The sequence below is a fragment of the Podarcis tiliguerta genome (genome assembly GCF_965153285.1).
Source record: "Podarcis tiliguerta genome assembly, chromosome: 1".
Classification (NCBI taxonomy): Eukaryota; Metazoa; Chordata; class Lepidosauria; order Squamata; family Lacertidae; genus Podarcis; species Podarcis tiliguerta.
Window position 1 is genome coordinate 32205026 of NC_139534.1, and position 13163 is coordinate 32218188.

At 41.3% G+C, this 13163-nt stretch overlaps 1 protein-coding gene across 6 annotated transcripts in view; it reads left to right on the forward strand.

Moving 5' to 3' along the window:
* CCDC148 (coiled-coil domain containing 148) overlaps nucleotides 1–13163 on the forward strand; it is a gene marked incomplete at its 5' end in the record, with an annotated part of 101934 nt that overhangs the window by 56030 nt on the left and 32741 nt on the right. For all 6 annotated transcript variants that reach the window (XM_083408835.1, XM_083408831.1, XM_083408832.1 and 3 more), the window contains 2 exons: nucleotides 947–1085; nucleotides 4202–4408. In XM_083408835.1, coding sequence (XP_083264961.1) covers nucleotides 947–1085; nucleotides 4202–4408 — 346 coding nt within the window. The remainder of the gene's footprint in view (nucleotides 1–946; nucleotides 1086–4201; nucleotides 4409–13163) is intronic.

Sequence of the window (13163 nt, forward strand, 5' to 3'; positions counted from 1 at the left end):
GTTCATCATGCTGTGCGTTCCATTTTGTTTTGCTGTTCCTGCTTGCTTTTATGCAGCAGACTTATTTGAAAATGTGACTCTTGCAAGGGGTGTAACTCTTGCAATAATTCCTGGAATGGCAGGGGAAAGCGGATGCTCTCTGTATCCAGAGGCCTTCCTAGATACAGCATTCTTTGTTTTGTTTGGCTGCAGGCTGTTTCCTTTGTTATGTCAGTGCTTGTTTTCCTCTGAGCTAGTATGTGTTAGGGCAGTTTGGCCATGAAAGTTTGTTTTGTTGTTGAACTCTGCTTTTATGGTTGAATAGTAAGCACTGTTGAGAGCTTATATTTCTGTGATCCTTAAAAAATAAGGAAGCCCAGATCACAGTGCTAAAAGAACCCCTCTTGTTTTGATGTTACTTAGCAGAGGCCATAGTGGGTCCATCTTCTGTGTGGGGTGAACTTTGTCACGCTGGCACAGCTTTAGGTCTTGTCCCTCCCCGCAGGCTTCAGGTGGGTTATTCATCATCTGCTTTAAAAATAAAGCTGCACCAGGGTTGGAGGAGGAAGAATGGGTGTTGGTGATAACAGAGGCACTAACCAATAGGCACTCTCCACACCTAGCTTTTCAAACTACCAAATGAAATATTTGCAGAACTGTCCCTCCAGAGCTTGCCCAGGAACAGATAAAGCTGTGCTTGTATTGAGCGGAGCAGGACCTGCTTTCAAATTTTCACCACTGCTCTTGAAATGTTAAGTAAGTTTCACTTACAAAGATCCATGTCCCAGTCCAGAATGCATTTGTACCAGTCACTTCACACTGAAGTGTACTGCCATAATAGCATTCAGGTTCATGTCAGGATTAGGATCCTCATCAGGTATAAAAGAAGCATTGTTGTTTCAGTCTTGACCTGTCTTTCAGCGGAAAGCTAAGATTGTGCTTGATTTCGTTCTCTTCTAATTCACAGCAATTTCCAGTGGAGTGAGGAAGATCTTTGGGTTTATCAGGTGATTATTGGTCAATACCCTAGTGACATGCAAGGCAGAAGAACTCTTTACTTGGATATGCTGCAGAAACATCTACCTCACAAATCTAGGCAAGATCTCGTAAGTGGTAGCACTGATTGTTTAGTTGTTGTTGTTGTTAATTAAATATGTTAGTAGCATAATCTTGCCCAGGGCACCCATAGCAACTTGCAAACAAACAAACAAACAATGTACCCCACATAGATGCATTAAAACCAAAAGAAAAGAGAAGTGTGTGTGTGTGTGTGTGTGTGTGTTTGTATGTATGTATGTGTATATATGTGTGTTTAATATATATTTATTTAATTAATTTGCATACCACCTTTTATCTATAGGTCTCAGGGCAGTTCACAACATTAAAAACATCCTACTCACTTCTAAAAGACCACAGAGGTTTAAAGGCCAAAGACCTGGTTATAGAGGAAAGTTTTTGCCAGGCCCCTAAATATATGTAATGAAGGTACCAAGCGGGCCTCTCTGGGGAGAGCATTCCACAAGCAGGGGAGCCACTGCAGAAAAGTCCCTTTCTCGTGTTGTTACCCTTTGGACATCTCGTAGAGAAGTTACACGAAGATGGGCTTCAGATGATAAATTCAGGGTCCAGGTTGGCTCATATGAGGAGAGGTGGTCCTTGAGTTATTGTGGTCCTGAACAATTTATAGGTCAAAACCAGCACTTTGAATAGGGCCCAGGAACCAATTTGGCAGCCAGTACAGTCAGACCAAGATTGATGTTATATGCTCAAATTGTCTTGGCCCGGTAAGCAACTTAGTTCAGTATTGTAATGAGTGTTTGATTTAGCATGTTTTCTGTGGAGGTGGATTTTTGTATATGTCTGATAAAAATAGCCTAGTAAACTTATATACTAGACAACAACTGCCATTCTGGTGGCATAAAATGTGGCACCCAAAGTCACATAATGGCTATTTAAATGTGTTAATATCTTGGATTGTCGCTGTAAATATTTTGCAACCTACATAGGGTGTCCTAATTTCCCATGTACTGTGACCATCCATAATCTTTCAACATAGTGAGCACACAGAAAACCTATGTATATAATTTTTTGAAATTGAATGAATGAGTGAATGTTGCAAGGTTACTGTAATGATGCAAGAATTGAAGATTCTTTGTTGAACTAGGATCTGAAGAAGCTTGTATACTCAAAGTCTGGGATCCAGTGAGTCAGTGGGCCTGTTATGGTTGCATTTTCCAGCCGTAGGCCAGATGAAATCCCATCTTAAAAGCATCTTCAGCTTCCCCTGCATCTCTTTTACTTTTGATTTTAATTGCTTGTGTAGCTCTTTCCCACAACTTTTGTGATATAATTTGCAGGCATGATTTGTCCTTGTCATAAAAGATGATGAATTTGCACGCATGGTTTTCAGTACACTCACTCACACGCCCCTTTTGCTGAATAGGTATTGATGTAACATTTTCTGTGAATTAAAAATGACAAAGAAGTAACATTTAATGAAACAGGGCCAACACAGGGCAGTGCTGCTGGCTTAATGTGAAGATGGACTACTTGTAATATTTAAGATAATGATACTTGGGGTGGGACTCTAATAACTAGCTAGCCGTTGTAAACTAAGATGAATCTTGGTGGAGAAAAGCAAGTTTCTTGCACCCCCAGGAGAGCCAAGGAAACCCAGTGTGATCTTGAGGTCCTGTTTTTTTAGTACTTCCTTTAGTACTTGCCCAGGATTCCTTCCCACCTGGGGGCTGAGAGGGGTGGTGATGGCAATGACTACTGGATAGTTCTAAGATGCAACTTGCCTACTTGCAAGGCAGTTGTTCAAGGAAGGGGATAAACAGGCTCTCCTAGCTTTCCCCTTCCTAGTACGCTGGCTATAAAACTTCCCCATATGCATTGGGACTTCCACAATGTCCTTGTCCATCTGCAGATCCCTGCATTGCATCACCCAACTTCCAGGATGAGGAGGAGCATAGGGGCTTGCAATCAGAAAGGAATCCTTTGAACATCCTGCTCTCTGCCTGGCACTATAGATCTTAACCATCATATGTTACAGGAATAGGGAACTTGTGGCTCTCCTTCAGGCCCAAGCAGCATAGCCAATGGACAAGGCTGATGGGATTTGTAGTTCAGCACCTGAAGAACCACAGTTTCCCCATCCCAGGTCTAGTGGGATTTTAGCAAATTTAGAAATATGAATTGCCCAGCATAATAGCCATTTGTTTCATTAAGACCTGATTTATAATATGACTTAATTGTAGAATAAGACTCCATTTCTACCAGCAAGGCTATTTTACGACCCTTGTAATTATAGGTGGTACTTAATTTATGTGTATGGACTTTGATTTATATCCTAACTCTCCCTGTGAGCTCATAGCAAATCACAACAGCATCAAATCATTTCTGAACAATGAAATGTTCACGTAATGCCTCCCCTTCAAGACAATCCAAGAGAATTACAGTGCCATCTAAGGCCTCTTTTACTCCCGAACCAGTTGCTGTCACATTACATTGTTGCTGCATTTTGCCTGAGCTTTTTCCTCTTACAAAGTGACACAGTTTGTGTTTATAGTTTTTTTTACAACTAATTGTATTGATCCCTGAGATTACTCTGGGAAGAGAAGTGCTTATTATGAGGCCTTTTGGTGATTCTTTCTCTCCGTTCTCTGTGCGAAACTCTGTTCTCATCCCTTTGCCAACTTGAGAATGGAACCTTTTATTAAACGTATCTTTGGGCTGCTAGTTTCCTTAGCACAGCCCTGGCCAGCCCAAATCAGTCAGTCCTACAAGTACCGTATTTTCCCCTCTATAAGACGCACCAGACCATAAGACACACCTAGTTTTTGGAGCAGGAAAACAAGAAAAAAATATTCTGAATCTCAGAAGCCAGAACAACAAGAGGGATCACTGCGCAGTGAAAGCAGCAATCCCTCTTGCTGTTCTGGCTTCTGGGATAGCTGCGCAGCCTGCATTCGCTCCATAAGACGCACACACATTTCCCCTTACTTTTTAGGAGGGAAAAAGTGAGTCTTATAGAGCAAAAAATACGGTACTTGAAACTCCTGACAAGGTACTCTGCTGTTTTCAATGGCGGGGGCGCAGATAATTTTCATTTTTGCTTCTAATACTTTCATTTGTAATGATTGTTTGAAGTTACCTCAGTATAAAGATTTATATCATATGGGTGAAAATAATCCTGACTTCCCTTTATTATTATTTCTAGGTTGCTCACGAAAGAGCTTGGGACCACTACCGTTTTACTAGGAATCAGTGGAGAGCTTTGATGTTCAACTGGGCCGAGGCTAGGAAAGCTTTTTTACTGAAGGCAGTAATGACTCTTGCAGAAGCTTGTGCTGCTCATGAGACAGAAATTATGTTGGCTAATAATAGAAGAAAACAACAGGAAATATGTGCGGATCTCAAAGAAAAGGTAGACTATTACACAACCGCCAATTACATTTATGTTGCCTTGTATCCTGGATTGTTCAATATTTGCTTAAGGAAAAAACGTTGCAGCAGCTATAATATGGACTCTCCCCCCCCCCCCCACCTCTTAAAATGGAGATAGATTACTCCACACTCATAGTTACTAGTCTAGTTATTCTTCAGGGCTGCACTTTTTTATTGCATCCCTCTTGAGCATTGGGGGGTGGGGGGGGCATCTTGATTTGTTTTTCCTAGAACATTTGTATACAATTTGTTTTTAATTTCTTTTCTGCTCTTGAGGCTTTATATTAATGGATCTGTTTTGCTTCAGCTGCACTCACGCCTATGGAATCATGCGCATAAATGGGTTTTCGTTTTGCTAATTTCATTTATCATGTCCTGTGTTGGTATATTGGTACAGCAGCATGTTGGCTAAGTCCCCCTAGTAACAGGCATGCCTGAAGGTTTCAACGGGAGAAAAGGTTTCTCTGCCTTTTAGCTAAAATCAGGTGTAATAAGAGAAAAGGATATTACATTTGATGTGTGCCTATCCTAGAAATTGTTTAATTTCTAGATGAAAAAAGTGGCCCAGTGACAGAATAGGGGGGATTTCCCACCCACCCTCAATTTTAGCCAAACCATGGCTGCCTTGCAGTCTTCTAAAAGAAGCAAAGATGTCATCACAAAAGGTAGTTCCTGCCTCCAGACTCCCTGTGAAGAACTGAAATAACCATAGAGAACAAATAGTCAGAGCAGTAAAGTTGGTGACAAGTAATGAAAAGAGAAATGAAATGTAAAAATGTTAGACACAAACATTAATTTGGAAATCTGACCTATGTCTAGAAGAAGGAGAGTCTAGCAATTGCCAACTGCGCGATTAGCCAGAATCGATAGTTAGCAATAAACATCTTCCGCTCTGCCAAAATTCCTGGGTGCTTTTGTTCTGATTTATTGACATTTCGCCTGCATTCATCTGAATGCTGTGTTTTCAATACATCATCAAAGTGTCTACTAATTTGGTTACTGCTGTAATAAAATTGATAATGAAAGGATCCAGGGCAAGGTTTGAAGGCACTTCACCTGGCTGAAGGTAAGCAGGTCTGGATCTGTCCAGTACCTTCCCCGTGGGAAGAAACACATTTACACTACCTTTGGGTTCCATGGCAGAAGAAAATGAATAAAATGTGATGAAAACTTATTGGTTTCCCTATGCATCTTACACACAGGAAGGCGTGGACCCCTGCAAGGAATTGAGAGGGAGGGATGAAAAATACATTCCCTTCATTTCCTTGCTCCCTTTCCTGGTCTCTCCATTTATCAGTATGTTTTCAACTGCTCCTCAAAATTTCCTTCTTTTTAATTCATATCAGAATGATTTGAAAGCCCTTATGGCTCCCCACCCCACTCCAAAACAGAGTCTCCAGTGAGCTAAGATGGGACACAGCTCAGAAAAACTTCCAACCCTTTGAAGCAAGGGAGATGTGTGTTCCCTGAACTTGGCTGGCCAAGCTCTGCAGCCTCCTTGAACTTGCTAGCAATGACAAGATTGAGGAGATGGAGCAGCATATTGCACTTCCCTTGTGCTTTTCCTCTAGGCAATTGTGCAGATTGGGTCAAAACCTGATTGGAGAAAATGGGGGTCCAGTGAGGGCAAAACCTGGTCTCCAGAGAAAGTAGAAACCACTAACTTGCCTTTGGATAGTCCTGTTTTGTTTCCAAACTGGCAGGCACACTACGACACAAGTTCGGCACTAGAGGGGTTGAAGATGATTGGCAAAGTGATGGCAGGCAGAGACCAAGATGGAACAATAACTCATAAAACCTGTGGCCTCCCAGATTCTGTTGGACTGCCATTCCCAGTATGCCTGTCCATTGGCCATGCTGGCTGGGGATGATGGTAATTGGGGTTCAGCAGCATCAGGAGGGCCACTGATTCCTGTAGAACAATTCATAATAAACAAATAATAAAATATTGTATTGCTAAATATCCATGCTTTGCCCCACAGAGCATGGAATGTGAAAGAGTGAATAAATTTCAAAAAAGGAACATTTTAATTGATTTTAACATGAACAAATTATTGGATGAATTTTTAATTCCATCAAAATCAGCAAGAGGTTTAAAACGAAACTGAATTCCTCTAAGGACAAATCCTTGGAGCATCTTGAGAAGCTGAATAGGGTAAATCAACAGAACCATATGGCTGCTTTCTTCTGGATTGCACCAATGGGAAACTGGGATATCTTTATAAACAAACTATCTGTTATATTGTGCAACACGGCAGTTTCCCCCAAACCAACACATTTGGCAAGTAGGAAGGCAAATGAGAATAGAATTGTTGAGATACTCATGTTGTCAGAAACTGTCTCGCTCCCCGAGAACATTGTGATATTCCTGTAAAGACTCTTGTGGCGATCACACAGGGTCCCCGGACATTTGACGGTCTATTGATCCCTGTGCCACCACTGTGCTCGCTTCCCTGCTGCCACCAACCCGTTACTCTTGAGTACACGCTGAGTCCAGACAGTTGTTAAAATTAAACCAAATAAACAAGTTTATTTTATAAGCATTAACAAGTTTATGGTTTCTCAGATAATTTTCTTGTCAGTTTCTTAACCTTAGTTTCTTTACCGGCCTATACCTTCCTAATACCTTCTGACTGATTATCTCAACTGTTTGACTGACTCCTCTTAACAGATTCTCTCACTCTCTCACATCAGACTAGCCCAACCCACATACTTATCCTCCCTCTCTCTTCTCTAACTCCAGACTGACTTCTTAACAACTCTAACTCTAACTCTTCCCCTTGGGTTCCTATAGGTTAGTCATTTTACACTTAGTTAACCCTTTCATTATGAACCCAGAATGATGTCTCACACACAAACGCCACAACTCTCCCATAGTGCCTCCTGCTCCCAGGATCTGGAAAACATCTTCCTTGCCAGAGTCACCTCCTGATTCAGCCCATATGATGCCTTTCTGCTTATAAAATCCTTGATCTCTCCCCCCCCCTTTAATCTTGTCTATGAAACATTTTTAAAATGTATTTTGTTACATCTGGATGTGTTCTGTCAATGAGTTGGGCTCAGCTTCATAGTAAGGATTGGGTAACCCTTTCATTCCCAAGCGCATTCAGTCTTCACGAAATTGGGACGTTACTGTCTGTCTTCCTTTTTGTTGTTGTTGTGGGGTCTGTAACTAGGGAGCAAGTCAACTTTCTTCCCCACTCCAGGGCTGGCAAACAAAAACATTGCCTTGTTCTCTCCTTCAGCCACGGAGTTGATAATCTGTGAGAGGCAGCCAACCCTATCCCATTACTTCATCTGCCAACAAGATAGTGGCTGTAGACACTCCAATCTGTCCTCTGATCTGAAGGGCTGCTCAGAACTTAGTTCATGCTGGTTTTGGTAGGGGAGACATAGCTTTGGGCCTTAGGAAAGAGTAAAGTTTCTTCCACAATTACTACCATCCACCACCACACACTGAAGACTAGAGAGTGTGGCTTTTCTGAGCTGCTATTGTGATTTCCATCAGGATGCCACAACTTTCTTAAGAACAGCCTGCTGGATTAGGCCAGTGGCCCATTTAATCCAGTATCCTGTTATCACAGTGACCAACCAGATGCCTGTGAGAAACCAGTGAGCAGGATTTGATCACAAGATCACTCTCCCCTCCCATGTTTTCCAGCGACTGGTATTCAGAAGCTTTGCTGCCTCCAAATATGGAGATAGAGCATAGCAATCATGGCTAGTAGCCATTGATAGCCCTCTCCTGCATGAGTTTTGAATTAGTTGTAATAAAGCACTTGGGAAAGTCAGAGTTGTCTCTGCACTATTGATAATTCAGACTTTGCCTTTTTGTCCCGATTGTCCAATGGTTTAACTTAAAAGTCTTGCATTGAGAGTAAGATCCAGTGTCCCTTCTGCAAATCATAGAATCATAGAATCATAGAACTGTAGAGTTGGAAGGGAAATGGAAGGGCTCATTCCATTGGTGGAACAGTCGAAGCTGGGAGTTGATTTTCTCCAGTCACCCCTTTCCCTTACAGCTGCTTTCTTCCACAAACTCAGAAGCCTCCCCCCCCCCAACCATTTTATTCTTTTATAAACAAACATTACAATTGCAACCCTGGTGTGGTTAATAGTCAAGGGTGGTGGAGATGACTGATACCTGAAGATGGAAATATGACAGTGTCTGTGGGGGCAAAGTTAAGAGCAGTAGAATCTTGGAGTGGAATTCAGTGTAGCACTTGTTAGGATTCTTTTCCCCGCTTTGCAGTCATGGGATTGTTTTTATCACATGACAATGTATGTTTTCATTCCACATTGTGGGAAGTGATGGAGACAGGATGTTTTTATTACTGTGTTTCCGAGATGTAGGATTTTTGTCCTTTGCTCTTTCTCTTTGCTGTCTGATGCTGAAGAGGAAGGAGCTGAGTTATGATGCTCCGAGGGTATATATGTAAATAAACGTAGTTTAGCCAAATTGCTGCGCTACTGAGTCCGAACACTGACTGCCTGTACTCTGCTGATTCTGAAATGTGCTGATCCCTCTTGGTATCAGTCGCTGGAGAAAGCTTTTAAATCTCCCAAATGACCGACCAGGAGGGAGAGAACATGCCAGTCAGGCATGTGTCTCTGCTGGACTCCTACTCATGTTTATGACCTCCTGACAGCACTATGGTGTACATAGTTGACTTGCACAATGGGACTCCCCCCCCCTCTCTTCTCCCTCTGCCTCTGTTCCCCTCTTCTGTTCCCCCTTAAACCTACTTTAGGAGTTCCCCCAACCTTCCAGACCAGATTTAGAAGGCATGCAGGGGAAGGATAGGCAGAAAGTCCCATTGTACAAGCAATCCTTGTTCCACAAATGCAACAACTTAGTTGAATCCCACCCTTTGCTTGGTAAAATGCAAAATCTTAACTTTTACATCCATTTTTCTAGCAAGTGATTTCTTCTTAGGAATATTTTTAAAGTTATGTTCGTTCACTGCACATACATATACCTATGAGAACCATATATGCGTCTCAGAAGAAAAATTCTTTTCTACTTGCATGTTCCAAAGACCAACTTTCTGTATTAAGTCTCAGCTTTTTCTTCTCTTTTATTGTTCCAAGTTATAGTTTACGTTTTTAAAAAATAAAATAGAACTATGGTAAATGACCTGGCTTCATTATAGAAATCTCTCATTACCACTTTCCCTCTTCTTCTTTTATCCATTGCTTCTGTTCTTTTGCTCCTCAGTTCTCTCCTGTGGTCTCTTGTTATTTCTTATTGTTCTCTGCTTCTAATTAAATTGGAAGGCCAAAAAAGACACCCAGATTTCTTATAGTTGCATTACATAGATGGATAATGCCTAAAGGACAGATATTTTTCCTTTCTATTTCAACCAAATTGGAACGTGTAAGTAATGCTTAACATAGAATCAGATCTTATTGGTACTTTAAGAAATAGCAAAATGCATATTTATTTCATGTTGATTGTGTTAGACTTTACACATAATAGATTCAGACACTTCACAGATAGTACAAGTAAGGCGGTGGTGTACCTCTAAAATAATGGAGGCGTTTACCTGTGACGTGTTGCTGATTGCAAAATGTCCACATACACCATGTGAATATATAACTAGCCTAAGAATGAGCAGCATATTTCCCCCCCTAATTGGTTGTTATCCAGTAGGTGACTTTTAAAATACGATTAATTATATGCAGACCTTTTAAAACCCAATTAAAAGCAAATTATCTTCTTGAAGGTAGAACAAGCTGCTTTTTATTTATGTATTTATACATTTCTATCCTACCCTCCATAAGATCCCCATAGCAGATAGCAGGCAAACAGATAAAACCAGAACAAATATCAACATAAAAAGCAGCAGAACAAACATAGATGACCCCACACCCACCCACTATCTCTGTGCTGCAAGCTGCTGCTGGCTGCCATTTTTTATGAGAAGGAGGGCGGGGGAAATCCTGCTGTACTTGCCATCAGCGGGTAGGATCTCTAGCAGCACTTTTCCCTGGAATGCAAGAGTAGAAAAGAGCATGTGCTTGGGTCCCCATCCTTTCCTTTTTCTTTTTTAAATAAGTTGCCTGGTGTGGCAACCCTGCCCTCAAAACAATTTGTGAACCCCCCCCCCCAAAAAAAAAAAACTTGCAGAAATAACTCTTCTGGTTTCATGGCCACCAAAGAGGGTGAGGTTTCAGCATAAGGGCAGTTAAAGCCAGAGCCAAGCAAGATTAAAAGACCTCTTGGAACAGACAAGTCAAAGGCAACTGGAGTCTGCTCCAGGCAATCTTCCCTGGAGAGGTTATTCCAAAGACAAGGGCCATTTTTTCTGCATGTACCCCATCACCTCTCACCTTGCTTTAGGTTGCAAAGGGACTTGATAAGGGATCTCAGACAAAGGTCTCTTCTTCAAGGCAGGCTCATGTTGAACAACAGTAGTCGCTTGATTTGTATTACTTCAAGGAAAAGCTAAAAGTAAGAGGGATTTTAAACCACATTGCCATTGGATTAAAAAATCCTAGTTCTAAAACCTAGTTGTGCCCTAGCTTTAACCATCAGATGAGCGTTAAAGCATATTGACCATAGTCCCTGTACTGTGTTTGCTGGAGGCAGACATAATCTCATTTGACTCTTTTGAAAAATATTAAATGGATGGTGATTGATTTGTGACCCACTTCTTCCTGCGTATGTTAAAGCACAGAATAGACTAAGGCTTACAGATGAGACAAAATTTATATGATATTTAGATGTCAAGAGCCTCTGGGGCTGCCCCCTTTCAACAAATATGTACAGTATGCATTTGGCTCTGAACTTTCATTGTAAAGAAGAGAAGCCATTATCAGGTTTACATTTGTGTGCAGATGCATTTGGTTTTTATGATATGGAGAGAGGCTTGTGGTTTGTGGTTGTCTGTTTAGAGGAGTTGTAAACGTGTCAAGGGCAAATAATTATCTTTGCAACAGGCAAATATTTACTCTTTGGTAAGGAAAAGTTAATGGAAAGACTCAAAACTAGACCACTTCAGTGAACACAATCTGGCTGTTGTCTAAAATTATCCTGTGTTGCGTTTACTTGTGCTAAGTTCCTTCAATACTAAAGAAATGAGCTTGTTTGTGGAATAAGCTTATTTGAGAGTTATAGACTTAGATCCAGATGACATTAGTCCCTTTTTAGTCCCATGGAAATCAATGGTATATTAGTTTCATCCCATCAATAATAGTTTTGATTCTTTTGTGAAGGCAATATCACCTTCATTTTTATTATTTTGAACGGCTTATAGAATTGTTAGCGTTGAAATGTAGAATATAAAAAGAAATGTTTAAGTATTTTTTTTAAAAAAACTGCCCTCAACTATATAGATTAGCATTTATCTAATGGTGAGCCAAGGACTACTTGTGACCCTGAGTCCACTTTCAGATGAACCTCAACGCCACAGCTTGCCCGGTGCCAGCAATTCCCTGCATGCTGAGTAAAGGTGACCAACAGACTGTTAAGTTCATGGGTGTGGGAAGGGAGGTCATCCTTCTTTGTAGTGAAAGGGCCAGAGGAAGTATTGAAGGACATTAGCAGCTGGTGGGGTGAGGTGGCATTGCTTGCCTGGTATTCCAGTGCTGCGGTCACTGCTGGTAACTGAGAAGAAGGTTGATGTGGTGTTGGTGCAATGGCAAAATCGACACATTGGCTCCGCTGCTGCACCCACACTGCAGCAACCCCCTGCCACCTCAGTCCTCTCCCCATCGGTTACTGGCAGCAGTCTCTGCTTTGGTGAAACATGGGTGAAATGGAAACTTTGAAAAACGTATCTTATGCTTGGGACCTTTGGTTCAGATGACTCATTTGCAATGCACAGGGGAAAGTGATTGATTACAGAGGTGGTGTGTGAACTGGCCTGTAAATCATACTTTCGGCCTGTGATCTAGAGGACCATGAGTAGAGGAAGGTTAACTTCACCTGCTATGAGAAAGTTGGTGAGTAGTCACATTTCTGAAATAGTGTTATTCCACTGTTTTGCCATATTTTCTCTGCTCATCAGAGTCACAGCACAAAGGAGGAAACTGTAATCTTTCTGAACTCATTTTCCTCATTGGTGTAACAGCATTTTTATTTCATTGTGCATATGGACGATAGGGGGAATTTCTGTTCACAACTGGAAAGGGATGAAACATTTTGGGCCATAACATACAATTTGTTGCCTTAATTAGTCATGCTTAGTGCACTTTGCATCCTTGCAGTGTACACTAGTCAGATAATTAACTGACTATGAAGAAGTATCCCCTCTGTGTAGCAAAGCAATCTGTGTGCAGTCTGCAAATCCTCCTTTCACCATGTATAAACTGTGAAATATATTTGAAAGTAAAGTTTTTAATTACAACTGGCATTCAAAGCTTATTGCTCCTGGCAGTCGCCGCCTTGCTAAAATGTGATCTCATTTGTGAAACAGGCTGTGGGGGAGCCAGTTTCCCTACTGCTTTAATATTAGCTTAACAATCAGGATTGCTTAATACTGAAACAGCACGCTTAATGTTTACACAGTAAAGCCCATTTCCTGATACTGCATCAGAAAGAGCAAAAACTTGCAGTCCATACCATGGTGGGGGTGTGTGCATGTGCATATATGTACATAGAGGGACAGAGAACAGCTTTAGAGGGTGCATAGCGGGAGAACACACCATGGTCCAAGAAGAAATCCTTGCACTAATGGAATGTTCACCTTAGCGATATGTATATACAGTATGTGTATATACACATTCCACTT